Raw genomic sequence first — 27,264 nt, forward strand, 5'->3', positions numbered from 1 at the left:
ATGTTTTTTGCTAGGTACATTGTCTTACCCTGCACTATATTTCTCACTTTTTATTGAAAATTCTAATACGAGTTAGAGAAACGTGAGTAAGGTGGGGATTTGTGTACCCCGTCCTGAAGAAGGTGTCTTTACACCGAAACATGTTGACGCACACAGAGAGGAGGTAACGCACATTGACTGCGGGGCAACCTCCCACTTTTTAATTTTAACATCACCAGCCCGGGCGCTTATTAAATATTTTTTAGTCGGAGGCGCTAGAGGGCGCACCAGCTAATGGCCGCACTCTAGCGTGGCTCTGGCAGCCTGGCCAGGCAGATCCTGAATTTATCCTGTTCTCCTGCGAATAGACGCCCAGAAATCGCTACACCGGTGGCCCGACCTGTGCTGCTGCTCCGGTCCAACTTTGGGAGCGATCCGCCCTCGGAAGCCTGAGATACGGGGCTGAGCGACCGGACCGGTGAGCGCTGTTGCTGTGCACTGCGGTGGCGCCCGGACATCGGCCCACGCAAGGCCGCGGCTCTCCACGAGGCGGCTAGGCCTCGGGACTGAGAGGCCTGTATCCCGGACGGAGGGCACTGCTGGCGGCCCTCGAGGGACTGCGGAGGTGAGTCTCTCCCCCTGCGGAGCCGCTGCACAACGTGTGGGGGCTCTGTGCTGCTCCGGCGCACTTCAACGAGACCGGGAGACCATCGCGGGGCAAGCCTGCAGCCGCCGTGTGGGGCGGCCATCTCCCCGCAACCCCGCTACTGACACCGATCACTGCCGCCACCTGTGAGCGGGGTCCTGCGACGCACCAGCGGACACTCTGAGGGCATAGTGGTTGCCCGGACTGCGAATTCTACCCCGCGCATGTGGCGCGTTGATCTCCTCCTAGCCCCAGCGGCCTGCCGCCACCCCCTGTTGACTCTCCCTGGGCTCCGGACCGCGGTGTCGGCCGCGGCCGCCCACCTCCCATAGCTGATACGCCGGAGCGGGGATCCTTGGGACGAGGGGCTACCTGGGACAATCGGTGCACCGAGGAAGGGACACCCCTCTGGACGTGGCTGCCGCTCGGGGGGGCCCTCAACGCGCACTCACTGGGAGCTACAGACACGTGCTGAACAGCCAGCTGCGGTGCCCGTGTGGGTGCTTCCTGTCGTGGCACTATGGGCAAAAACGACAACAAGCAGCCCAAGCTCTCTTTCGAGCCGGCAACTGCCAAAAAACCGCTACGCAGCACGACGGGGACCGGCGGAGCCCCAGGGCCATCGAACGCTGAGCCCCCCACTGCCCCCATGGCCCCAGAACTTAAGTTGATGATGGAGGAAATGCGGCAAGGATTCGCTACGATAGTTGACAAGGTCGACCGCCTGTCCTCCAGAATGGATGGGGTTGCGCAGAAACTGGAGGTCCATGAGGAGCGCCTGGGGGAGGCGGAGAGACGCATTTCTTCCTCTGAGGACACTGCCGCGTCCCACGACGCGCGCCTAACTAGAATGGATAACATCCTAAGAGTAATAGCGGCAAAGAACGAGGAGTTGGAGGCGAGGAGCAGACGCAACAACATACGCGTCACGGGGGTCCCGGAATCCACCAACACTGGACGCATGGAGGACTATGTGGAGCGTATCCTCCTCACGGCAGTGGGCAAGGAGGCCTTTTCCAGCCAATTTATTGTCGAGCGGGCGCATCGATCCCTGGGCCCGGTCCCAAAGCCGGGGATGCAGCCGCGACCCATCATTGCCCGGTTACTTAACTACCGGGACCGCGACACGGCATTGCGTGCAGCCCGCACGGCTCGGAATCTAGCTTGTGATGGAGTGCAGTTTTCCCTGTATCCGGATTTCACACCGATGGTGCAGGACCAGCGGAGAAAATTCCTAGACGTGAAGAAAAAACTGAGGGACATGCAAGTGGACTATGCACTACTATACCCGGCGCGGCTCAGGGTGACCCACCAGGGTAAACAACATTTTTTTACAAACCCACAGCAAGCCGAGGACTATGCCCGCAAGCTGCGCACCGCCAGGAGGGACAGGCGAAACGAGGGTGACGAGGAGGCAGACGTGAACCCGGCTGACCACGTGGATCCCTAACTGCGTCCTTCTGAACAATGGATTGTTGGCTCTGAACTATGGATTAGAGATTGGACTCAGATCGGAGATGCCTGCTGCCGGTGAGGGGATCAGTAACTGCCAGTGATGGCTCTTATGGTAGACCTGCGGTTCTGCAGGTCACTGGTGAGCGACGACTGCTTTGGTATATACCTGCCCCTCTGCTGAAGTTGTTCTAGAGTTGGCCACACTGGAGGCAGAATTTGCACTGAACTGGGTAGCGATTGCTCCTGTGATAGACCTCCTGAATCTTTTGGTATTTTTTCTGGCATGAGGGGAGGGGATATGAGAAAATGTCTTGTCATATGGGTACTAACCTGCAGGGGTAACATATGCCAGGCACCGCCCCACCTTCTCTGTCTTCTCCGTATGGTGCATGCGGGTCGAGGGAGGAGTGTTGGGGTGTTGGAGTGCGTTCCTCTGGTGTCCTCAGAAGGGGATTCCCCAAAAGGTTTTTCAATAGCTCTTGATTGTTGGGGTCGGGGAGGGGGTTGTGATACTGGCAAGATTGGGTTGCTTCAGTGGGTGGAGGGGGGAGTTGGGGGTTGGGGGCTGAACAGTTGTGCGTGGGGGGGGTGCGGAACTTGGATGTTGGGGTGCGAGTTGTTGTAGAACGTAGAATTACTGTTGCGTATGGAATGAGTGACGAGAGCGCAGGTACTGGACTCCGTATGTGTGAACGTTCGGATGTTTGCATGACGAGAATGTTCTGGACAGCGGAAGGATCTGCGTCAGGTACATTTCGGTCGAGAGCTGCAGGGTCGGCTAAAAGCTCCCTTCAGGGATATGGTGGCAAATACAGGTGATGACACGCCGAATACTGTTTCCATAATGTCCTGGAACGTCCGTGGCCTTAATAACCCCCGCAAATGCAGGAATGTGCTTGCTTATTTAGATCGGCACCATGTGCAGATAGCAATGCTCCAGGAAACCCACCTTAACCCGAATGGTATCCCTAAGTTTGCGTGCAGATGGGCGAGTGTGAGAGAGTTTTCCTCCTATTCCACTTACTCTAGGGGGACTGTTATCTTGGTCAACAAACGATTACCGTTTCAAAAGCTGGGTGTGCGGGTGGATAATGAGGGGAGGTATGTCATTCTTTGGGGAAGATTGGGCACTGACGTGATAATACTTGTGAATTGCTATGCCCCTAATGTTGACACTCCTGGATTCTTTTTGTCGCTGTGGGGCCATGTGCTGGACATTGAAGCCACTCACATTCTCTGGGGGGGGGACTTCAACCTGTCGTTATGCCCTATGACGGATAGATCGGACGGCAGTACACAATACAACACGAACGCCAGGGATACACTTCAGGGCATACTGACAGAGGCTGGACTAGTGGATGGCTGGAGGCACACACACCCGACAGTTAGGGAGGGTACACATTTTACGGCACATGCACGCTCATGGGCACGGATCGATTACTGCTTTCTCTCACGAGGCCTCGCTGGAGGAGTTGTTCGGGTGAAACATCTGCCTCGTACCTACTCGGACCATTGCCCTGTCCTGACGGTCCTGGAGATGCCGGGGTACGCTAGGGTGCGCCCGCCGTGGCGGCTCTTTCCCTCAGCCTTGCTGGACCCTGTTTTTAGACATGAACTAGGGGAGGAGATTGAAGCCTTCTTTCCGAGGAACAAAGGGTCGGTCGATAAGGTTGAAACGATCTGGGAAGCCTTTAAGGTGACAGTGAGGGGGATCACGATCTCTAAAAGTTGCGGGATACTAAGGGGCATTGTGCGCACATTACTTAAAATTGAAGCAGAGCTTAAAGCGCTGGAGGCACAGATGGTTAGGGACCCCTGTCCTGACCTCGCTGGGCGGTTCAGGGCACTGCTGTCGACCTATGAGGAAGAAGCGGCCAGGGAAGCAAAGTTCCGGGGCAAATATTGGACGGCTCGGCGCTACTGCGAAGGGGATCGACCGGGAAAGGTGCTGGCAGCTCTCACGAGGCACCAGCGCTTCGCCACCCATATCCTGGAAATCTCTGATAGGGAGGGTAGGACTCACCAAGATTCCCAGGGAATTCATAACACCTTCCTACAGCACTACCAGCGTTTATACTCCACGCAGCAGGTGGGAGAGGTGGAGTTCGGGAACTTCCTGGACGATATCGCACTCTGTTGGCTTGGTGATAGCGATAGGGCGTTCTTGGGGTGCCCGTTCGAACTGGACGAGATCAGAGAGGCGATTATGTCCCTTAGCAATGGCAAGGCGGCGGGGCTGGACGGCCTACCGGCCGAATTTTATAAATGTTATATCGACATCATGGCGCCGGTACTGAAGGAAGTCTTCGAGGACTCTCTCGAGGTTGGGATACTGCCGGGATCCATGAGGGAGGTGGCGATAACGTCGCTGTTGAAGCCGGGGAAGGATCCGAAGGACACGGATGCCTATCGCCCCCTTTTGCTGCTAAACTGCGACGCGAAGATCCTCGCAAAAGTGCTGGCGACGAGGCTGTCCCTGCTTATGAACACCTTGGTGTTACCTGATCAATCTGGCTTTGTCCCGGGGAGAGCTACGTCCCACAACTTGCGCACACTGTTCTCCCTTATACCCACTATTTCTCCCGACTTGCCGATCGCGGCCGTGTTCCTGGACGCCACCAAGGCGTTCGACTCGGTGGAATGGGGTTACCTACTTGCTATACTTGGCAGGATGGGGTTCCCCCGTATCTTTATAGCCTGGGTGAAGCTGCTCTACACCTCACCTGTCGCCAGGGTCGTAGTCAATGGGGTGCTTTCGGCACATATGCCAATCACGAGAGGAACTAGGCAGGGCTGCCCCCTGTCGCCCCTGCTTTTCGCCTTGGCGATAGAACCGTTGGCTTGTAGAGTGCGACAGTTGCACAAGGCCAGTGCTTTTAACTGCCATCAGCGGCAGATCAGTATTTCGCTCTATGCGGATGATGTCACGTTATACGTGCGTAACCCACAAGATCACCTTAACTCGCTACTGAGGGAGTTCGTGGCGTTTGGCGGCATATCAGGGATACATATAAACTGGAAGAAGTCGCAATTCTTCCCCCTCACACCTTCAGTGGCTCGGTTCCCGCTGGATTACCCCCTGGAATGGTGTGATTCCGAATTGAGGTACCTGGGCATAGAGGTGTCGCTCGTTAAGGACGACACTATTCGGTCAAACTATGGGGTGGCTATCTCGCAGCTGACTGATAATGTATCCCGCTGGCGGGCCCTACCAATATCAATGGCAGGGAGAGCTTCCCTGATTAAGATGGTCGTCCTCCCCCGGTTCCTCTATCTATTCCAAAACATTCCCTACTACCCAGGGGCCTATTTTTTTAAACGGCTTCGTTCTGAGCTCTTGCGCCTCTTTTGGGGTGGAAAGCAACCACGCATTAGCTGGAGGGTCCTGACGCAGCCATACGATAGGGGCGGATTTGATGTGCCCGATATGGAATTATACTATCTCAGCGCTCAGACTCAACACTCCTATTATTGGGTTAACCCCGCTCCCTTCATGCCACAGATCGCTGCCGAGGACTGGATCGTTCATCCGCTCCCGCTTAAGGGCATGCTGATGGGACTAACTGGGGATGTCGAGACGCCTGCTACTACTGTTACCTGCACTATTGATGCCTGGCGGAGAGTAACTAAACTGCTGGACGCCCCCTTACTTTATTCCCCGGTACTGCCCCTTGCGTACCATCCGAAACTTTCACTTCTAACGGAAACCGGATTTCGGTCCATGTGCAAACGCATACACCTCAATACATGGGGTGACCTATTTCTAGAAGGGACGTTCCGTACAAAAGATCAGATGTTCCAGGCTACCCCCCCGACGCCCATGGAGGTGTTTTACTATATCAGACTCAGGCAGGGCATGCGAGACATACTCCCCAACTTCCCGGAAGAACCTGGGACTGTGCTGCCATTGCATACCATGCTCGTGTCGGATGGCAAGCACTTAGTGTCTAAACTGTATGCCGCCATACGTGGGCAACGCCCATCGATGTTGTCAAAGGCTCGTACTAACTGGGACTCCGAGCTGCCCTCTGCGCTCACAGATGAGCAGTGGAATTACTGCTGCTCGGGCACGGCGAGAGTCTCCTCCAGCTGCCGGCTGAAAATAATTCATTACAAGTTTGTGCAACGCTATTATTATACTCCAGTCCGGAAACTCAGGTTTCATCTTTCGGGAGATGATAGATGTGTAAGATGCCGTGCGAGCGGCGCGGATTTCCTCCACCTGGCTTGGGAATGTGGAGCCATACACACGTACTGGGAACAGGTACATGCCGCACTCCAGATAATGATTGCTAGCTCATTGCCCATGGAGCCAATAGTGATGCTTTTGGGTTACACCAAACATGTGCCCAAACCGGATCGCAAATTTGTTGACATTGCGCTGCTCCTTGCTAAGCGGAGGATAGCTTGCAGATGGGGGAGGGGGAGAGCGCCAAAATTTAAGGACTGGCTTGAAGACCTCACATACTGCCAGGACCAACATGGTGTATATGCGGAACTGTTGCCGACCCGCTGCACGCCTAGCGACTTCTGGTCTCCCTTGCAGGTATACTGGCTGTCCCAGGCGACACATAGCGAATCCTCTGGAGATGACGAGCCGGCCCCGGGCCTGTGAGCATATAGACGATGTGCATTGTATTCACCATATTACTTCATACATGATGGGGGGGTACTCACACCGCCTAACGTACGATGGGTGGCCATGACGGTTGATAAAACACTGATAGTGTAGGACTGGGGATACCTGAAGACCTTGGGACAATGGGGTAGGGAGGGACCTCCTGCGCCCATCCAGATCCTGGGATAGAGAGGGTGGGCACTCACACGGATAGCCACATACACCCGGAGCTGCAATCGATGCTTGAGAAGGGGGACGATGGGCACGGCCTAGCGCTGTGATTTGCCCCGCATATCCCTTCACTGGAAATTAGCTGCATTACCTAGCAGGGAAGCTGCCGGTGCTCTGGCAACCCATTGATGTACACATGATAAGATGCCTGCATTGTAGTGAACTGTGCGAAGCTGTTACCTCTCTATTGATCGTACCATGAGACTTGCTCTACTGTATGGCAAATGCTGTCACTGTCATGCTTTTTTGTCATTTCTGTACTGTGCGCAACTAATAAAGGTTTAAAAAAAATATATATATATATTTTTTAGTCACCCCACGAGCCAGGTCCTTTTTAACCTTCACTTAGTTCTAAACCCCACCATACACTCACATAAAAACAACCCCTCACCTGCGCCACACATAGTCTATCAAGTGCTCCCACGTACCCGTAGGTCGCAGCACGCCGTACCCCGTAGAGGGGTACGATGACCCCGATGATGAAGCATGACACCAAGGGGCCTGTTGGTGTGTGAGGAGACCTAAAAACAAGGAGGGTGCTCCCAACTGCGGAGACTACACCCACAACACGAGGAGTGGATTCTAATTGGTAATTTTCGTAGGACATCCCTCCCTGTCTCACCCTGCACCCATCTGGGCGCCATTCCGGAGCCATCAATCGTCTACCTCACGGGGTGGCTAGACAGTCTGATGATTGCGACAGAGAGGAGATCACTGCCTCACGTTCTTTGTCTCTTGTGGCCTGAAAGGGCTTCATGACGGAAGTTGTCTTTCCCACTCTTTGCCATTGTGTTGTGCGGCGGGTGTTTGGATCTTTATGTTGCTCTACTTGTTCCGTGTCTGGTGTACCTTCCAAACCGAGGATCTCCATGGCATCAGCTAGGGAGCGAATTTGCAGCAGCTTCCTCCGGTGCTTGAAAATAATGCGGAAAGGGTGGCCCCACGAGTAAAGGATGCCTTGCTCACAGAGTTGAGTGGTCACCTCCTTGAATTCACGTCGCTTGATGAGCGTGGAAGCTGCCAAGTCCTGAAATATGGCCGGAGTGTGGCCTCGAAACTGTATGGGTTGGACCTCTCTAGCTTTTCGAATGATGCGCTCCTTCAGTTGAAAATCGTGTACACACACAAGGTTATCTGGCGGCGGTGCTTTCCTACCACGAGGGAGGCCCACTCCTTGACTCGATCCATCTGAATGACCACCCCCTCCTCCTCTCTCAACACCTGCTGAAACAGTGCTCCGACATAGACCCTGAAGTCATCTCCTTCCTCTTTCCATGGTACGCCCCTGATCCACATGTTGTTCCATCGGTAACGGTTCTCCAAGTCCACAGCGTGGGCCTGAAGATCAAGGGACTGTTCCCGAAGGTGCAGCATATCTTGTTGCAGTTGATCAAGGTCCTCTTCCCTATTGACATCATGCTCCTCGAGAGTCGCCACTCGCTCACCAGTTTCGTCCACATCACGACGTACCTCTATTAGGGCTGCTGCAAGCTGGCCCCTGAGCTCCGGAATATCCTCATTTATGGCAGCGAAGAGTTCCACCATGATCGCCTTGGTAGCAGGGGAATCGCCGCCTTCCATTGTTCCACAATTTTTCTCTCCAAGCGTGGTGGACGTCCCTGACTGCTTCAGAAGTAGCTCTTTCAAAGACTTCCCCCTCTTGGCGCGTTCTGCTGCCATTTCGCACACCTCCAGCTGACTGCCACCTCCGGCACCAATCGGAGCCGCAGCATTCAGCGATCTGCACTAGCCAGAGGGCAGATGATATGCCGTCCTCGTTGCCGCCCTTGTCTCTCTGTGATGCAACGAGCCCGCCGTTCAGTTGCACGCTTGTTTGGGCCGCCACAAGGCCCCGGGGCAGCAAGCGCCACTAGCCTCCGTACCTGTCAGCCCCAGTATGTGTCACGCCGGTCAGCAGGTGCGCCTAACCACCGGGACCCCCAGGGGCGCTGTGCAGGCGAAATGCCCAAAATGGCGGATCCGTCGTCTCTGCGCCCTCAAGTGCTTCCATCCAACACTCTGGAGATCTCTACACCCACATCACTCTCCGTCCGCCGACCGACAGACCGCTGAGACCCTGCACCAGGCCTGACCACCCGGGGCTCAGTTACTGGCTGCAGATCTTCCTGTGTGTCCTAGCTCTGGGTTAAAATGGAGGCCGGCACCACTCACTCACCAGGTGAGAAAACTCGGCCGATCAGGATGTGCAGGCCGCTGCTCCTCGCGGATCGATTCTCGGGGGACCTCCGAGCTCTCCCCACTGCTCGACTCACTACAGCCTCCACGCCAGTATGCCAGCCGGGCCCACGTACCACATCGGCGCTTTGAGACGGCGAGCGGTGTAAAATGGTGCTTGCTTGTCCACCTCGGCTCCGGTCACGACACTGCCTCTTCTTCACTGCCACTCACTGGAGGTCAGCATGCAGGTATTCGCAGCTTCGTGCTCACCATACCACCATCAGGGGTCGGGCCGCGGACCGCCACTTCCAGGCTGCACCAACCGTACACGGGCCCGGGCCGCTGCTCCGATCACTCGCTGCTCCGCTTAGGCCTCCACCTCACGGTGGTACGGGCCTGCTCACACTGTGTCTCTAGGCAGGAAACTTGCCTCAGAGGTTTTGTGCAGTTCTACCTCACCACCCCGTCCCGATGCTTGGTCCGAGGCCCCCGGGAACAGGCGACTTAACAATGCTGAAGTTTGGCTGTGCCGTAGGGACATGATCCTGCGTCCTACTGCGCCGCCATCTTGCCACGCCCCCATTAAATAATTTTTAAAGTGACCACAATATTCTCCTTCTTACCATCAACGTGAAACCTGATGATGTACATTCATGGCAGATTCCTGATAGTGATGACGTGTTGTTTAGTGCTGTGAACCGGAAGATATTATGGACTAAGAAAGATAAGGGTCACTATCAGTAGAATTAAGGAGAATTACTGAAATTCTTCCCCCATTAGGTTGGCTACCTGTAGACATATTTGAGGAGCATATGGAAACATTTGTGAGGGTAACCCTGAATGTGGTAGGTCGCCTATGTAAATAATCCAGAAGGCATTTTCATAATTTGAATACATTAATTTTTACCAAGCTTATTAATCACTTGCAAAAAAGAAAATTCACATTTTACTCTAAGGAACATAATAAGTGGAGCGGTTGTTTGTAAAAAAAGAAGAACTAGGTGGGTACGAATCCAAAAAAGACAAATCTCTGATAATATCTGTGTAAAAATAAGACAAGCAGTGAAATGTAAAAATCGAAAAAGCCTTTTGGAAAATTATAGAGGAGAATAGTGGCTATTTATCTAAACACAAGATAAATAATATCACTGGAATTGAATGGCAAGAGTACAAACATCTCCTCTGTGCTTTGAATATACAGATGGACAGTGTAAGAGGCTGGCTTAGTATATGGTGCACACTTATTCATGTGATGTACCTTGCACTAATCCAGGCAACCTTTATGGTGATTATAGTGGTCTTTGATAACCATAGAACGTTTTTAAAGTGGGAGCTGTGGAGAGCAGCCTTCAGGCTTATCTTGAAGGAGTGTGAAGCAGCTTGTTTTACCAGTTTAATCTTATGTTGTAGGTTAAATGAAAATGAACCTCAAAGTGTTTATATAAAAATACTTTTATTATTACAAACCACTCACTAACACATTGGTAAATCTCCTACCCGGAGATACCAGCACAGTACACAAGAAAACTACTATTGCAATAAGGTAAGTAGCCCAAATTTCAGTGGTCTCCAGGGTGAGACCAAACCATATACTAAGAAAGTGGAATGCAAATTGTAGAGGAGGACAGGACTTGGACCAGAAGACTCAGAGGAGCCGGGGACACAAAGAACCACCCAAGGTAAGTACCTAGGAACCCCACGAAAGCTAGGTGCAGAGTGGGTGCACAGCCACGTGACCAATGGAAGTCAATGGAGAAGTCATGGTCACAGTTTTACCGAAGAAGGACCCCTCCCCGAGGACCCCCAAGAATTCCCTTGGAGGACGGAAGTTTGGAGATCCACCCCACAGTGGATGCCCCGGGAACCAGGTTAGCTACACCAAGGAAGCCAGGCGCATAGGGGCGAGGAGATGTCAGGAACCCCTCTAAATTACAATGGAAGACTTAGAAGAAAGTGCCTCTGGAGAAGCAGGTAAAGAAGTCCTGCGGAATCCAGAGGTGGATTCTGTAAGTTAAGAACCTGCAAGCAGAGGAGACTGAGTCTATGCCACTCGGGAGTAGCCAGGAGGCATGAAGACACAATGTCCACCAATGTCAGGATGTTCAGAAGAGTTGGCTGTGACCTTGGCACTGCAGCTGTGAGGACCAGGCAACACTGAGTAAGTCGTGCATGGGCAGTCCCACGTTGGAAGACAGTGACTAGGTGGTTGGTGTCCAGTAGGAGCACCAACAAGTCTTTGTAGCCGCAACTAGCTTGGAGAACGAAGAAAGAGCAATGTTGGGACCAGCAAGGTCCAGTGCACTTACCAACAGCAGGCGAGTCATACCAGGCCCAAGCAAGCAGGGGAGTCCACTGAATCAGTAGAATGCTCTCAGAAGGACCCAGAGATCAATGGCAGAGGAGTCACTAGAGAACTTTGAGCAGCTCACCAAGAACGGAGGCCCAGTGTGCAGAAAATGCGGTGAGGGCACTGAGCTTGGAGGGAAGAGATGCTGGAGGCTGAAGCTTCTTGTAGCTCGAAGATCTCGGGAGTGCAGAGCCAACAAGCCTTGGTAACAGCAAGTCAACGCGATACACAGGGGTTCGGTCCCTGCGGTTCCGACGAGGGATACTGGCCTCAAGATTGCAGAGAGGTCAGGTCAGGCCTCGAGGTAGTTGCAGAACCACCACCTGTGTTGCTTAGCCTTAGAATGTTTGTAGGACAACAGGAGCTCCAGACCAGCCAGCTTCGTTAGGGTGCTTGCAGATGCAGGGGAGTGACTCCTTCACTCCAAGGGAGGTGACGTTGGTTGTCTTTGATACCACATGTCTGTCAAAGAACCTGGAAGAAGCACAGACACAGACGACGAAGAAGACTTGCAGAACAGCGAGACCTAGAGCAGCAGTTTTCCTTGATGCAGTCTTGTGCTAGGCGAAGTCTAAGTGTCCAGATGGTTGAAGAGTGATGTGGTTTCAGTCTTGAGTCTTGTCCCACGACAAATCCAAGGAAGCACCCACAAGTAAGCCCTTAAGTACCATAGGGAAAGGATTGGAACCTCTCAGGGGTCACTCTCAGAGGAGAAGCTGGACATAGAGGAGGATACTCCCATGTCCTTTGTCCAGTTTCACACCAGGGTGGGAGCCAAAGGCACCCTCAACTAGCTCAAACTGGAGTATGCAAGGAGGGCACTAAATGTGCCCATCAAAGCAGTCTGGTGGTGCAGGCAAGCACCCCCACCCCAGTACACTAATTCTTGTCTGGGAGGTGGTCACACCTCCTGTGACAGTAAACTTATTGTTCTACCTTCCCCTGCTTGGCTTAGCAGCAGGAGAGCAGAATAGTGTCTATGGTCGGCAGCAGCACTAGCTTGCCATCCGACCGTGAAAGTCTGTTACCGGGACTGCAGTGGGGTACGCTAAGGTTTCACAGTACATGGGATCATACTTCAAACACTGGAATAGGTCTTGGGGCATGATCTCAACTTGTTTGATACCAAACATGACCGGGTTTGGTGCAACCACTATAGGACATCTTGTAATGACTGATGTCCATTATATGTATTAAAATGGCTGACTGCACTCACAAATCCTGGAGAATCTACTCCGGGGTTTGTAGGGGTGTCCTGATCATGCAGGGGCACCCTCACACCTATAACCAAGCACCCAGCACTCATGACTTTAAGTGCAGTGACCTCAGATATTGTGAGAGGTGTAAGCACCAACTGACACTGGCTGCAATGACAGGCCTGTAGTCACAGTTTGAGTGGACTTCCGTGGGTGGCACTGTACATGGTGCAGCCCATGGGAGACCCCTGGTGTACCTATGCCCTGGGTACCTTAGTACCCTATACTAGGGACTTACAAGGCTACACCAGTGGCCAATTGTGGATATACAAAAGTACTTACCATGGTCAATTTAGGGAGAAAGCACAGTGACTGGCGGCCTGGTTAGAAGGATCTCTGTCATACTGGGTCAAAAACATACTGACACCAAGCAAAAAGTGGGGTTAACCATTAAAGCAGACCCTACTTTCCTACAGACAGCAACAGTGTTAAAAAGTCTCTAGGTGAGTCATCAGTCTGGAGTTGTTCTTCCATTTCCCCTCCTTCCTCACAGGAGGTGTTGCATTATCTTAAGGCTACTGGGAATACTGGTGCAAGAGGTCTAGACCAATGTCCTATCACTGTCATAAAATTGGATCTGGACCTATGGGCAACCTACCTAGTGGCGCTTTTCTGCTACTGTTATTATACTGGGGTGATCTCTAGTCAATGGAGGGGTAGTGTTTTCTTGCCGTTAGATAAAAACAAGCCCCTTAAACTTACCTAGCATTCATAGGCAGTTAACCCTGTTGGATGCCACAGGAAAGATCTTTTCGAAATGTGTTTTATCTAATCTACTAGAATGGGTGGAGGAAAAAATATTGTACCACTGGAGCAGGCAGGTTTTAAATCAGGCCACTCTACTCTGGATAATAGAACTGTATTAAATCTTATGTTGGAGAAATATGTGAAACGGAGGGGAATGCCTGTCTATTTTGCCTATATTGATTACTCAACTGCTTTTGATTGCATAGGTAGGCAGACCCTTTGGAGGAAGTTGAATGCCTTGGGAATTCCAGGGTGTCTTCTAAAACTCATCACCGTTATGTTAGGAGGTATGCAGGGTATGACTCCAAAAATCCCTACCAGAGATGCCCGGGGGCGCCCTCCTTTTTTCACTATGTATGGGCAATCTGCCTGATGTGTTGAGTAGGGTACCTGGTGATGTGCCAATATTAGGCTCTTATCCTTTAGATACACTCCTTTATTCTGACAATTTTGTCCTGCTAGACCTACTCTTAATGGTCTTCAGAAACGTCTTGACACCTTGTCTTTTTATTGTGTTGCTCAGTTCCTGAAGGTAAATATAAATAAAACTAAGGGCATGAGTTTTCGTCCAAAGGAGTGTCAGATTATTACAAAGTATAAGTGGTTTTATAATAATTCTGCCATAGAAGTAGTAACATCTTACCCTTATCTTGGAAGAATTATGTCGGCAAACTTGGCTGACAGAGAACATATTGCACATATATCAAATAAGGTGTTTGCCCGTGGAAATGCTCTAAAGGGACTTTACGGAGCAACAGGTAACAGGCACTTTACTTATCTCTTAACAGTATATAAAATGAATATTCTGCCGACTCTTTTATACGCCATAGAGACAATAAATATGAATTAATGGCACTTAATGCATAGGGTGGAGGGGAAGATTCCTCATATTATTTACACTTTAAATGCTGTGGTCACAACGGAAGCCCCAAGATTGGAATTGGGATTGGTGAGCACTTCTGTAAGAGGACTAGCTGCTATTTTATGATGGTACTATTGTAAACTACATGCTAAAGAAAAGTCTTTCAGGAGTCTTATGGCTCCAGAATGTTTCCTTCCTATGATAGAAGCTGGATAATTTGTAACTAATATTTTAACTGCACGTCAACACTTTTCTTTGACTAGTTTAGATATCCTGAGTATGAGCAATATTCACTTCAAAAATCATTTAAAGCACGGCATGAAAAATTCTTCCATGGAAAATGAAAGAGAGATGTGTGAAGTATAATCTCATTTCCATTGTATTATTCATCGTGTCAGGCAGCAGTCCCTCAAGTGTATTTGAATTGATACCCTGAACACAGGCTGCGAAGATGTATAACGGTATGTAGGCTGAAATGTTTACCGTTAAAAGCTGTGATGGATGCTTGGCAGAATGTAGTTTGTGAAGAGAGAATATGCACTTTATGTTATATTGATGTACATTTTATATTTGTTTGTTCCGTTTAAAACATTTATCAACAGAAATCTTTAAAGCCACTTACTACAAAATATGGTACTTCAACAACAAAAGCTGCAGTGGAGATGATAAATCGCCCAGTTAATGTATTATTGCTGTTTTTGTTAATCAATGTGATTTTGTATATTGAAGATCTCATTCTAAGATCTAAATCTAAAATAAAAACCTTGAACCTTATATTGAGATGGTAAAACAATTTACAACTATAACAGTGATGTTAGTGCAGACAATGCAGCGCTCATACTGGGAACATAAATACAGAGACACGGTACAAATCCAAAGGTTGAAGAAATGATTTACATCAATTGTCCACAGAGATAATATCAATTTGTATACAGTCACTCTCAGCGAGCCTCCAAGCACTAGACAACCAAAGGAGGGGACGCCGATGTTTTTCTGTTTTTGCTGGAATTTCGATTCTTTCTCAACCAGCGCATCAAATGATGGGAAGCACAAACGTTAGCAGCGACTCGTGTGAGTTGAATGTTGGGCAAAACCTTATGTAATGATGGTGACCATATATTTTGGGGGACTGTTTAATTACACACATTTTGTTATATTAGTCCGATGGTAAAGGTCCTGCTATGACTTGACAAGTTGTCATGGGTCAAAATGTCAACACCCCGCCCTGCCCCCTCCCCGGTTGTCTCTGTGCTTGGAGATTCGCTGAAAGTGTATAAAAATCATACAAGCATCGGTTCAGCAAGTCTTGCATTACTATCCATCCTTATGGTAACTGTACTAGATGAGATATGCATGAGTACACTTTCACTGCTCTTAGATTTCTTTGGGCAGTGTTAATAAATTGAAAATGAAAAAGTACATTAAAAGGTATCAATACGTGGACTTTTGGATCCTTTAACTCAGCTAACATCGCATAAAAACGTTCTTTGCATGATATAAATTTTCCTTTACCTCCATTTTTGGACTAAAACATTGAGCATCATTTTGGAAAATGACAGTGTCTCTCATTTGAACATTATTGTTCATTGACACATCTAAATCATGGGTTCATCAAACCAGATGAATGCATACTAAGATATACAAATAACTACTGAAAAAACAAAAATATGCTTTTTCAAATTTGCTTATTGCAAATAAGCCAGTGAATTTAGAATACCTTCAATATTTTTCACAAACTAGGTCTCTGGTTTTTGTTTGAATGCTTTCAGATACCAATGGAGTCAGATGATAGTGTGAATGAGAACCTGAGGCTTCAGTTTAAGGCTCTACAAGAACAGCAGCAGAGAAGGCTTCAGAGGTTGCAAGAGAAGAAGAAAGAGAAGCAGCAAACACCTGAACAGAAGGCCGATTCACGCACAAGGACCGATGCTTTCGGGGTTCAAGATGAACTCCACCTGTTTCAGTTGGGTGCAGACTCTTCCAGTGACATAGGCAAAAGGTGAGAAAGTCTAAGATTATGCTCCCCTTCATGAAAATCAATGAGCAAGATTCAGATGCCTAGAACAATGTTATTATTTTCCGTTTGTTTTTTTATATAGTGCAGCCTAAACTACAATAAGTAATAGACCACATTACAGAAGTAGCAATGTGCTGAGAGAATGTTTAAACAGCAGGGGATTACAAGAAGGCAAATATGCCATGAAAATAGAATTGATGAGCATTTAATAGGATAATTGCAGGAAAACCCTAGAATGGGGGGGGGGCAGAGGTAAAAAAGAACTAGGTTATAACTAAGTTATATAACACATTCATACTGCCATGGGAGAAATATGGTGTTGAAGCAAAAGCAGACATAACTTCTCTCACATTGATCATTTATGTTTACTAATCAAATGAGGAGATGCCGTTGGTACAACAGGTGTTTAGTTTCACATTTGAAGACTTTATATAAGGGATTTGTTTTGATGGTAGGCTGATTGATTACCCCATCTTCACTATACTTCATGAGAAAACTTGCTTACACTTTATCTTCTTTTTACATGGGTGTTCGAGCAAGCTCTATGATCACCGCTAATCGCACAGGACAGGACAACCAATTTAGGTGCTAGATAATTCAAAGTCCCAAAGTGTTGACGTTTGTAGATAAATCAGGTGAAATGGTACTGCTGGCATCAATTGGGTGCCACTTCAGAGTGGTCACGTTTAGAATACTGTAGTGTTCTTTACTGGAGGCTTTCACCTTCCAGGCAGCTTGCTGTATGTAAGTCTGCCCTGAGGAAAGTGAGATTGAACTTTAGTGTTGAACTCTGTAGGGAGTTACTTTAGTTTAGTTTTTATTTAATAGTTTTGTACAGCACTCATGCTCTAATGGAGGTTAGAAGAATTTGCATTAATGTATAGCTAATTCAAGAGAATGTAGGGGGCTATGCATGAAATCCGAACACATTGTGCTTCGTAGTCCAAGCACTTTATAATTGCCAGCACTTACAATTTCGATAGCAATGTCCAGTCTTGAAAGAGTATGAATTAAACCATTTGTTTAAATTCTTCATCCAGCAAAAAAGTTTTGATTCCACACAGGAGTCTGATTTGAAGCTGTGTCCTAATATGAATTTGGAGGTTGAGATTCTTGTCCGAAATGAAGCCCAGGGATTTATTCCATCACAGGCTGTGGGCTCTCATGTGTATTCTATACATTATTTAAAGTCTGCATGGACATGGGATATTTTGGTGGCTTCTTCTGTAAGTATGTTGTTTTTGAGTGGCTTAATTTGAGGGAGTGTTGTGACATCCTTCCAGATAAAAAAAAAATCTGATTCAGAATAAATGTGATTTTGAGAGGAAGTGTTAAAATAGAACAGTGTCACCGCCATAGAATTTGTATGAGGTGTTGCCATTTTTTTTTTAGATAAAAGCCAAGAGATTCCATCCCTTAGGCACTCCGTACTGTAGAGTAGAGTAGAGTAGAGGGGTTAGAGAGGGGGGTTTTGATTTATTTTATGTTTTTGCATTGGCATTGGTTACCATGGTATTATGTGGAACAGTTTGAGTAGGAGGATGTGGAGGCAAGAGTTGTAGCATTGCCGTGTCCGTGCTGCTGCCCGGTCGAAAACCTGATAGGAAGTCGTCAAGCATTTTCTCCTTTAATGTTTCTGTGAAGGTTTCTCCACAAAGCTTTCCAAGACTTTTACTAATTTCTTCTTGATAAGCATCAGCTTTTTATTTAGCAGAAGAGTAACGAGGATATTTTGGGGGATTTCTGAAAAGCCCCTTGCAAGAGTGATGCTTTAATTTTTTTTTACGTTTTGGAAAGGAATCAAAGATGAACAGATGTGTTTGATGACAGAGGTTACTTTGGGATCTGTGAAAATAGTAGATGGTCTAATCTCTGAAATGGGGTTGCTCAACATTAACAGGGGGCCTTCTCTGAACGTAGATCAGGTAATCATGTTTTTCTGACTTTCCCAATTCAATAAAGCTGAGTGAAAGCATCATCAGGGAGAGTATGTAGGGCTGTTATTATCTGGGAGAATTATTCAGCCAAGTTTTAGTTAGCCACAGCGGGCCAAATTGTTTTTTTAAGCTGATCTTGTATAAAATACAATTCAAAGAGGACCATACTCCGTTCCTCCAGGGAGTCAATGCGGTCTTGATTATTTGATGCTTACTATGGTGGGAATTTTAGAGGCCCCCTTAAGGTGGACTATTTGAACCTTCAGTTCCATTGAAGATCTACAATGCCTCTTGGATAAGTATGCTATACTTTCACCAGGGTCTTTATCACTTTGAGATCTCGATTTGCAGATCAGCACTTTATGAGGGATTGGGTGAAGAAATAGAATATATATTTTAACTCATTTGGGTGGTTTCTGAGGCTTTGTGGCCCGATTATGACTTTATGACAAGATGGGGGCATCCCCACTGCCGCATTAAGAGTTAAAACCTGGCCTGGCAGTGTTGCGACTGCGGTGCCTTGGCAGCGGCACGGTTCGGCTCATAGCCACTGTGGCACCACCGCTTGCACATCAGTACACTGTGCACCAATCACCTTGTTGTGCATGTTACGCAGCGCATGCACAACAGTGCAACACATGCACACATCCATTGAGACACAACACCTTGCGGCTCTGTTTGGGGCCCTTTCCTGCCTTTCCACCAACATTTTCATGGACAGGCACTCCAAGCAATCCATGCTATAGCTCTGCTTTCCCTCCTTCTAACAAATCCAGAGTCTTGGTCTTGAGCAATGCTGGCTCTCGTTATCTTGGTTCACAATCTAATCCTGAGCTCGGGTAACTAATGTTTATCTTCCTGGCCGCCTCTCAATCTTTGGACCCCTCTCAACACGGTTTTAGACTAGCATGGAATCCGCCCTCATTAAAACAACTGAGGAGATCAGAGCGGTGACCGATGCGGGAGGAAGGGCTGCCCTGGTGCTGCTGGACCTCTCCGCCGCCTTCGACACGGTCCACCACGGGATCTTACTTGACCGGTTGCAGGCCTGCGGAGTTCAAGGGAAGGCTCTTGACATTCTTAAAGCCTTCCTGTCCGGCATAGTCCAGAGGGTGGCCTTAGGAGAATATGAGTCAAAACCTTTCATCTTGCCCTGCGGAGTCCCTCAAGGCTCGTCTGTGAGCCCTACGTTATTCAACGTTTTTTTAGCTCATTGGCATCAGTAATTCGGGCATATGGTTTTGATCTTACATCATATGCTGACGACACCCAGATTTTGGTGTCGGTTTTACCAGGTAGGGAAGATGATGCAGCCAGGAATTTTCAGGATTGTATGCTGGCGATCGGAAACTGGATGGCAGTTAATTGCCTTAAATTAAACTCGGCGAAAACCGAAGTCATAGTGTTTGGCTCTAACACTAACTTCTGGAGCCCAAGATGGTGGCCAGACCAGATGGGTGAGGCCCCCACCCCAGTAGCTAAGGTGAAAAACCTGGGGGTGTTGATCGATGATCAACTTACCTTTCGTCCCCAGGTTAATGCACTATCTTCTTCGGTGGCCTACTTGCTCAAATCCATCCGTAAGATCCTGCCATTTATCCCTGGCAGTGATAGGAAAACGGTTGTTACAACGTTGGTCATGGCAAAGTTGGGTGACTGCAATAGTCTATTTCTTGGTGCTAAACAGGGGGTACTTAATAAATTGCAGGTACTTCAAAATGCGGCGGCTAGGCTTATTTTGGGGATCCCTAAATTCGTCCCTGTGGCTCAGGAGCTGGTCAAGTTGCACTGGCTTCCAATGCGAAAGAGAAGTCTCTTTAAAGAGTTATGCCTAGTATTTAAATCCTTACAAGGCAAGGGGCCTTTATTCTTTCGGCGGTACTTTTATTGGTACCGTCCGATTAGAAATCTTAGATCAGCTGACATGGGGTTGATCGTGGTGCCTCGTATTAAGAGAGCGCGTTGGGGAGGCAGAAGCTTTGTGCTGGGCGCAGCCAAAGCTTGGAATGCCTTGCCCCACGCCCTCAGAAAACTGACTGACCTTATGGCCTTTAGAAGAGCTTTAAAGACATGGTTGTTTACCATCTGCTTCCCTAGCCTGCCTCTATATCAGGAGTAATACTTAGCGCCAGGACACCTCTGGGTAACAGAGCGCTGTATAAATACCAAAAATAAATAAAATAAATCTGGAAGTTTCGGAACCCAGAATTACATTCCTGTGGTCACCAGATTTTAATGGTTATAAAGGTTATAGCTAGCTCTACATTGAAAGACTGAGAAAAAGAACCCCCCTTTCTCCGAGTCCTCTAGTTCTTTGTACTTCTATCTGCACAGTGCTATTCACTAGTAGAAGAAACAGGATAATTGCAGTTTCAAATTAAGTGTTCTCCGAAAGGTTGGAGTGGCTCCTGTAGTCACCTCAACCCACACACCTCTGCTGATTGTTTAAAGTGGGATTCGTATTCTCTGGTGCATTGTAAACCCAGCCTAATGGCGTGAAGCGAGACTTTATTTGCTGGGAGGTGTGAAGGTTTTAACGTGACAGTGGAAAGAAAAAAAATTGACTACCCAGAATCGTGAATGTCTTGAAAGCTGTCTCGTAGTAAATAGGCAATAGGCGTTACTTGAATAAGGAAATTATGCAGTATTCTCACGTTTCCCCATTCCTTGTGCTAGAAATGTCCAGTTAACGTTTTCTCTGCATTCTGGTTCTTGTAGTCCTAAATTTGTAACGGGATGAACACTTCTGTAAGTGCCTGAATTTACAGAAAAACCTTAACTGGAAAAGCTACTCGCGCACAGAAACAAGAGGCCTGAAACCTGCTTGAACGTTGTGTAAATTGCTGAGGTTCAAAGATGGGAATAAAGGAAGCGTACTCTTTTATCTGCAGAACTTCTGCTGTTTGTAGACAATCCACGTTCTTCAGCAGTTGTGAAAAAGTGGGTGTTCTCAAAGCTGCACTATAAAAAGAATCTATGTCTTCTGCTGAATGGGAATAGTGAAGCTCTTGGTGGAATGGCCAGGGGACGGCAGTGCAAAATGAAGGTACACAGCTACAGATGAGTGTACATATCTGCCAGGCTAAGATGATCATGACCGCATGACACTTTACTGACCCGCATGGAAACCTTTCTTCCCCAGTTAAATTTCTATTTAGGCTGCGTGTAGCATCGGATGCTTTAGCATCCGAGAATGTGATTTTAATTATCCTTTTGGAGAGGCCCTGAACCAAGCCCTGCCAGCCAGCCTCTGAAAGGTTTCAACAACCCTCCCTGCCCCACACCTCTTGTTTTGTTTGAGACGGGCTGCCACCGAGGTGATATCCTTGCCTGAATGCAGGGATTTTCCCCTAAGCACTTTTGGTGTGTTGAATTTGTATTCAGTTGTTTTAACAAGGCAAGGCAGCAGCTGCTTTGAGGGGAACATTAGCCCCAGACGGATAACTATGCTTGAAGATAGGTGGCGCATGTTGTTTTGGGCACAGGGGCCTCACATGTCAACGGTTGTTTTAAGAGAAATGGTACATGAGCGTCTTGGCACCTGGGACATCATGGGCATGGTGTTAGGATCGAGATTCAGTATGGACGAGACTGCATAATTGCTGTCAAATTCACTCAGTCTCCTATGATGGTGAATATCAACAGCGGTTGAGGTGAGGTCTGTCACTGACCCTTGGGAGGAAAAAGGGATAAGGGAGAGAGAAAAGGGAGACCCCCAACAGATCACCACAAGGACGCGCCAATCAATGCGTTGCCATGGTCCATCTATCAGAGGGAAAGTCTGGAGTAGGTTAGAGAAAATATGATCAAATACAAGGTAAGAAATGTGAACCAAAAGATCTCCACATTAGCAGAGTATTTTACTGCTAACATTTAGAACAAGAGTGTGACCAGTCTCCCAACTGCCTGAATCCAGCCAGAGAACCTAAGAGAAAAAAGGCAGGATACTTTGCTGAGGTGGAAGACGCTGTCAACCCCATAGAAAGAAGTGAAGTAGCTGCAAGCTCCAGATTCAGGTCCACAGAGCCAACCCCATACGGAACAAAATAAAACTGTAGTGACACAAACATGTGATGGAGCATCGTGGAGTGAAGGTAACTTACCAACTGCTGTCGCAGGTGAGAATACTCAGGGGACTGCGGCTCCTTTTCTATCTCTGTTCCTCCCTTCCTGGGTCTGCTCCCATAACCAGTGCTCTCCCAAATCTGTGCCATGAGTGTTTCCATCTTTGTGACCCCAATCTATACTGTCAACCAGTGCTTCCTTCAGCCATAGCCTGTTTGGAATTCTCCTTCGACGGGACAGATCAGTCCTACCAATTCTGACACTTTTCATCAATAGTTGAGATACGTTAATGCAGAGGGCAGGCACAGTCCTCACATAGTCATTGTGTTCCAAGAGAGAGACACAATGCAGGGCGTATTATATTGTATTTGTAGAGCACTTACTAACCCTGTGTGCGTTGCTGAAGCACTTGTCCATGCGAGTAGCAGGTTACACCTTATGCGTGTGTGGCTGGAAGAGTGTTGTCTTTGCTTTGAGCCTCTGTGGAAAGCGTCTCCATGCGGTGCATGATGACTACAAAGGTGCAGTTTTGTAATGCAGAATCGCCACTTCTGTTTCTCAGCTTGGCCTGAGCATTACCTGATCCGGATTGTCTGCCATTTAGCTCCGCCCCCTTGATTAACTTTAGCCACGCCCCTTATTTGCTAGGTTAGCCACCCCCGAAGTTAAGACCTAGTTGCGCCCCTGGTGGAAACTATTAAAGAAGAGGGGGTCTTGATATGGATAGGGTCCCATTTAGTTAAATCTGATATTGAATTGATTGAGGGATGTATTTTCAACATGTAGACCACATTGTGTTATTTCGAAATGTCCTCTCACATTGGTGCCAAGAGATTGTGTAGAATCAATTTACACTTTCCTTATCTGGTGCCTGGTGAATGCAAAATATGTGCGTCACTGGCCAGATGTCAGGATTCTCTTTCACACATTCACTTGTAGTGCCATTAAATCACACACAAGCACTAGTACATTCTGTTGGATCAGGTTGCATACATCTTGGGTATCAGCTTACATCCATGGAAACTGGTCTTAATATCCCTTCACAAACAATGTAGGTGCCGAGCTACTGACTTCCTACTCTGTAAATAAAATAAAACATTCGCACAAGCACTTTAATTGATGTATATTATCTCCTTCATTTGCACAGCCCTGGGCTTCTTGCTACTTGACATGAAAAATAAATATATACATGTAGGTGTTTAATTGCTCTGCATCTTACCAAATCCTGATGGAGGTTTCTGCTGACAATTCCTTATTACAGGCTACTGGAAGACGAGAATGAACAACTACAAGAACAGCTGCGAGAAGTTAAAGATGAAAATGGTAGACTTTACAAACTGCTGCAGGAGAAAGACTTTGAAATTCGGCATCTAAAGAAGAAAGTGGAGGAAGACAAATTTGCTCTGGCAGGTAGAGACAGGTCTTGCAATCCCTGTCATGTTTAGGTGTTCGTGTGGGGGGAGGGGGGTGGGGGGCGAGAGGGAGGGTGTCTTCTGGCAATCTGTTTCTTGCATTGCAAGATGCTAACAACCTGCATGTATGGGACAGACTAAAACACAAACCACACAATATCTGTGATGTGAACCCGCCTTATTTTAACTTGTACAACAGTATACGACTTCACAGTTTACCCTCACTGCATAGAAATTATCAGTTTACCTTTGTGAGGTGAAATTAGCAGAGAAAGTATCTATTGTGTTTTACCCCCGATCTGATATCGTCATTTGCTTGCATTCTCTTGCCCGTAACCTATTTCTAAGCATATTTGTACCCTTCCAGGCATCCTGGAACACCCCAGTTTGTTATTTATTTAATTTGTTTCAGAAGTTTTTTTTCATGTCTTTCTTATGAACTTATACCAAGGCTATCTAAGGTCAGATGTTAGGACTGTTTTAGTAGCCCAATGGCATACCTAAATAAGTGATAGTGGCAGACGAATATTTTTCTCATACATGCAGCATGGTTCAACAGTATCTAAATTTAATGTGGCTATATACTGTCTATAGGTGTATTCATAAGCACACAATTCTGAGAAACTGCAGTGCAGGGCAATTTCATGCAGTGAATTTGCTTTGCTTTTAGAACCGCAATCATGCATTTGGAATTGTTACTCCGTAGAATACCAGTGCCAGATCCAAATGAAAACCCTGAACTTGGAAACTTCAGTCACGTTTTTCCAAAAATAATTTTTGGTCTGGTTTTCCTTAGCCATGGTGTTTGACCTTCCTGTGTAATATATACATTATGTGGTATCCACCTTCCTTCATTTAATGTTTGTTCCACCTATTGGTTCACAGGTGATGATGAATGAATTGTTCAGGTAAGTTATCTAGAGTTGATAATTACATGAAAACAAAGTGAGAGTTTCAACAGTCTCTCTTCTTCCTTAGCAGATACCAGATGAACACATTTTAATAAACTGAATTTGCATTGGTATTTTCAAATAAGATATTACACCTTAATATCGACTCCAGAATATCGTGCTGCCAAAATATGGTGGACAAATTATCAAGGACCAACATATCAACAAGGTAAGTACATATAGGTAAGTATAGGTTTATATTATTACTTCACTCCACTTTCATGTACCTTAAAGATTTATGAATCTTCAAGGCACTTGAATGTGGAGTTCAGAATAGTAAATCTACACTTACCTATGCACTAAACTTCTCGATATGTTGGTGCTCTTGGTAGCACTGCGTTTCTGTAGTTGAATGTGCCATACAACCTCCCGTAACCATCCTTTTACCCTTCCATTTACTTGAAAAACCTCCATTGGTAAACGTTTGCTTTTCCTATGTTACTAGTTGTATTCCTAGAAGCTGCAATATTGTCTGTTGTCGGGACAAAGATGCCACAATTGTTATATATATATATATATATATATATATATATATCTTTATATATATATCCAACACAGCAGGATAACCAAACGAATAAGGCCACAGGAAGAGTAAGTATTTCTCGTAATTTAATGACCGCTTGCATGCAGGTGACCTGCCAAAACCACACATCAAAGTTCCTTCCTTACGCCAGACGCGTTTCGGGGATTTCGTAGCCCCTTCTTCTGTGGCGTGTAAGTCTCTGGAAATGAAAGCACTGTCATTTGCGCACGGGTCAATTTCAAGCACCTGCCACAGTGGGTGTGGCCAGAAACACGGCCTCATGGATCTTGTTGTGCGCTGTATGACAACCCCAGTGGGCGTGCTGTTCAGTTTCCAAAATTAGACAAAAGATTTTCACCAAGTGGGTAGATGCAGGTATTGGCAGTCACTTGCTCCGCTTTCAGACTGTCACTACGAATGAGCTGGCACAACCCTGTAATGGCGCCAGCTCTGCCTTCATTCCACTTAGTTCCAGCACCGGATTGGTGCCAGATTGGAGCCACAAACAAGCGGCGGGCCTGACGTCACTTGGTGAAAATCTTTTGTCTAATTTTGGAAACTGAACAGCACGCCCACTGGGGTTATCATACAGCGCACTACAAGATCCATGAGGCCGTGGTTCTGGCCACGCCCACTGTGGCAGGTGCTTGAAATTTACCCGTGCGCAAATGACAGTGCTTTCATTTCCCGACACTTACACCCACAGAAGAAGGGGCTACGAAATCCCCGAAACGCGTCTGGCGTAAGGAAGGAACTTTGATGTGTGGTTTTGGCAGGTCACCTGCATGCAAGCGGTCATTAAATTACGAGAAATACTTACTCTTCCTGTGGCCTTATTCGTTTGGGTATCCTGCTGTGTTGGAAAAAAAAAAAAATATATATATATATATATATATATATATATATATATATATATATATATATTCACTGAAAAAAACCATAGGTTTCACACCAGTTATAGTTAGGAATTAGCATTTAAAAAACCTATTAAATTCACTGAAAAAACCATAGGTTTCACACCAGTTATAGTTAGCTGGAAATTTTACTGATATAAAACCATTGAAATTCCCACGTTATAGTTAGTCGGACTCACTATAACTTGCGCGTGCAATGCACTGCTGATGACATCACATATTACATCACTCATGACATGGTCAGTGACATCACTCATGACACCATCCTTGTGACATAGTGACAGACCTCCTTTCACTATAATGTAACCCTTGAGACACATATTCAAAAATAGAAACTGAAATTTTTAAAAAAATGGAGATACCTATATCAGTTACAACAAGCAATTCAGAAATTCCACTATCTATATACACATCCACTCATTCACCAACAGTTCTATATAGTCACTCATACATATACTCACTCATCATATGAAGAGATACACCTATACATCCTGTTACACACCGACATTCATCCAAAAGTTACTCACACACATATTCACACGTGCAAATAAACTATTGAACAACCATTTATTTGAATATAGAGTTATACACACACTTCCACCTTACTTCTACTGAAAATTACACAAATTTATTCTCTTAAACTATCACTTATAGAAACACATACTTATTTAAACAGGAAATCTTACAATCTCTTACTCTCACATATACTCACTTATATACATCAATATTCATATATACTAGATTAAAACATATGTAGTTACTGATAAAGACACTAGTGAGACAGTCATTCACTCACTAACAAACACATATAGACACTCATCCACCCATACAGTCCTGTACATATGCTGTCTTCAAAACACATACAAACAAAGAGTCAGTCACTCATGCATCTATGTGCTAAGTAATACCCCCACCAAACCATATAGACACTCATACTGATACTAATAATAATATCAAATAACCCATATACATACGCATGTTGCTACTTATCAACACATGTAGCCACTTATACACAAAGTGAAACACTAATATATGTATTTAAATTTTTAAACATAACTCACTAATATTTATTTTTCAGAAAGACACATATTCACTGGATGGTGTCATCAGTGATGTCATGAGTGATG

General features: G+C 46.9%; 1 protein-coding gene across 1 annotated transcript in view; it reads left to right on the top strand.

Annotated features, from left to right (window-relative positions):
* The window catches only part of CCDC13 (coiled-coil domain containing 13), a 498,753-nt gene that overhangs the window by 37,001 nt on the left and 434,488 nt on the right, over positions 1 to 27,264 (top strand). Inside the window, exons 2-3 of the mRNA XM_086941089.1 lie at positions 16,089 to 16,318; positions 23,600 to 23,748. Coding sequence (XP_086797215.1) covers positions 16,089 to 16,318; positions 23,600 to 23,748 — 379 coding nt within the window. The remainder of the gene's footprint in view (positions 1 to 16,088; positions 16,319 to 23,599; positions 23,749 to 27,264) is intronic.

The sequence above is a fragment of the Lissotriton vulgaris genome, chromosome 10 (assembly GCF_964263255.1).
Source record: "Lissotriton vulgaris chromosome 10, aLisVul1.2, whole genome shotgun sequence".
NCBI lineage: Eukaryota > Metazoa > Chordata > Amphibia > Caudata > Salamandridae > Lissotriton > Lissotriton vulgaris.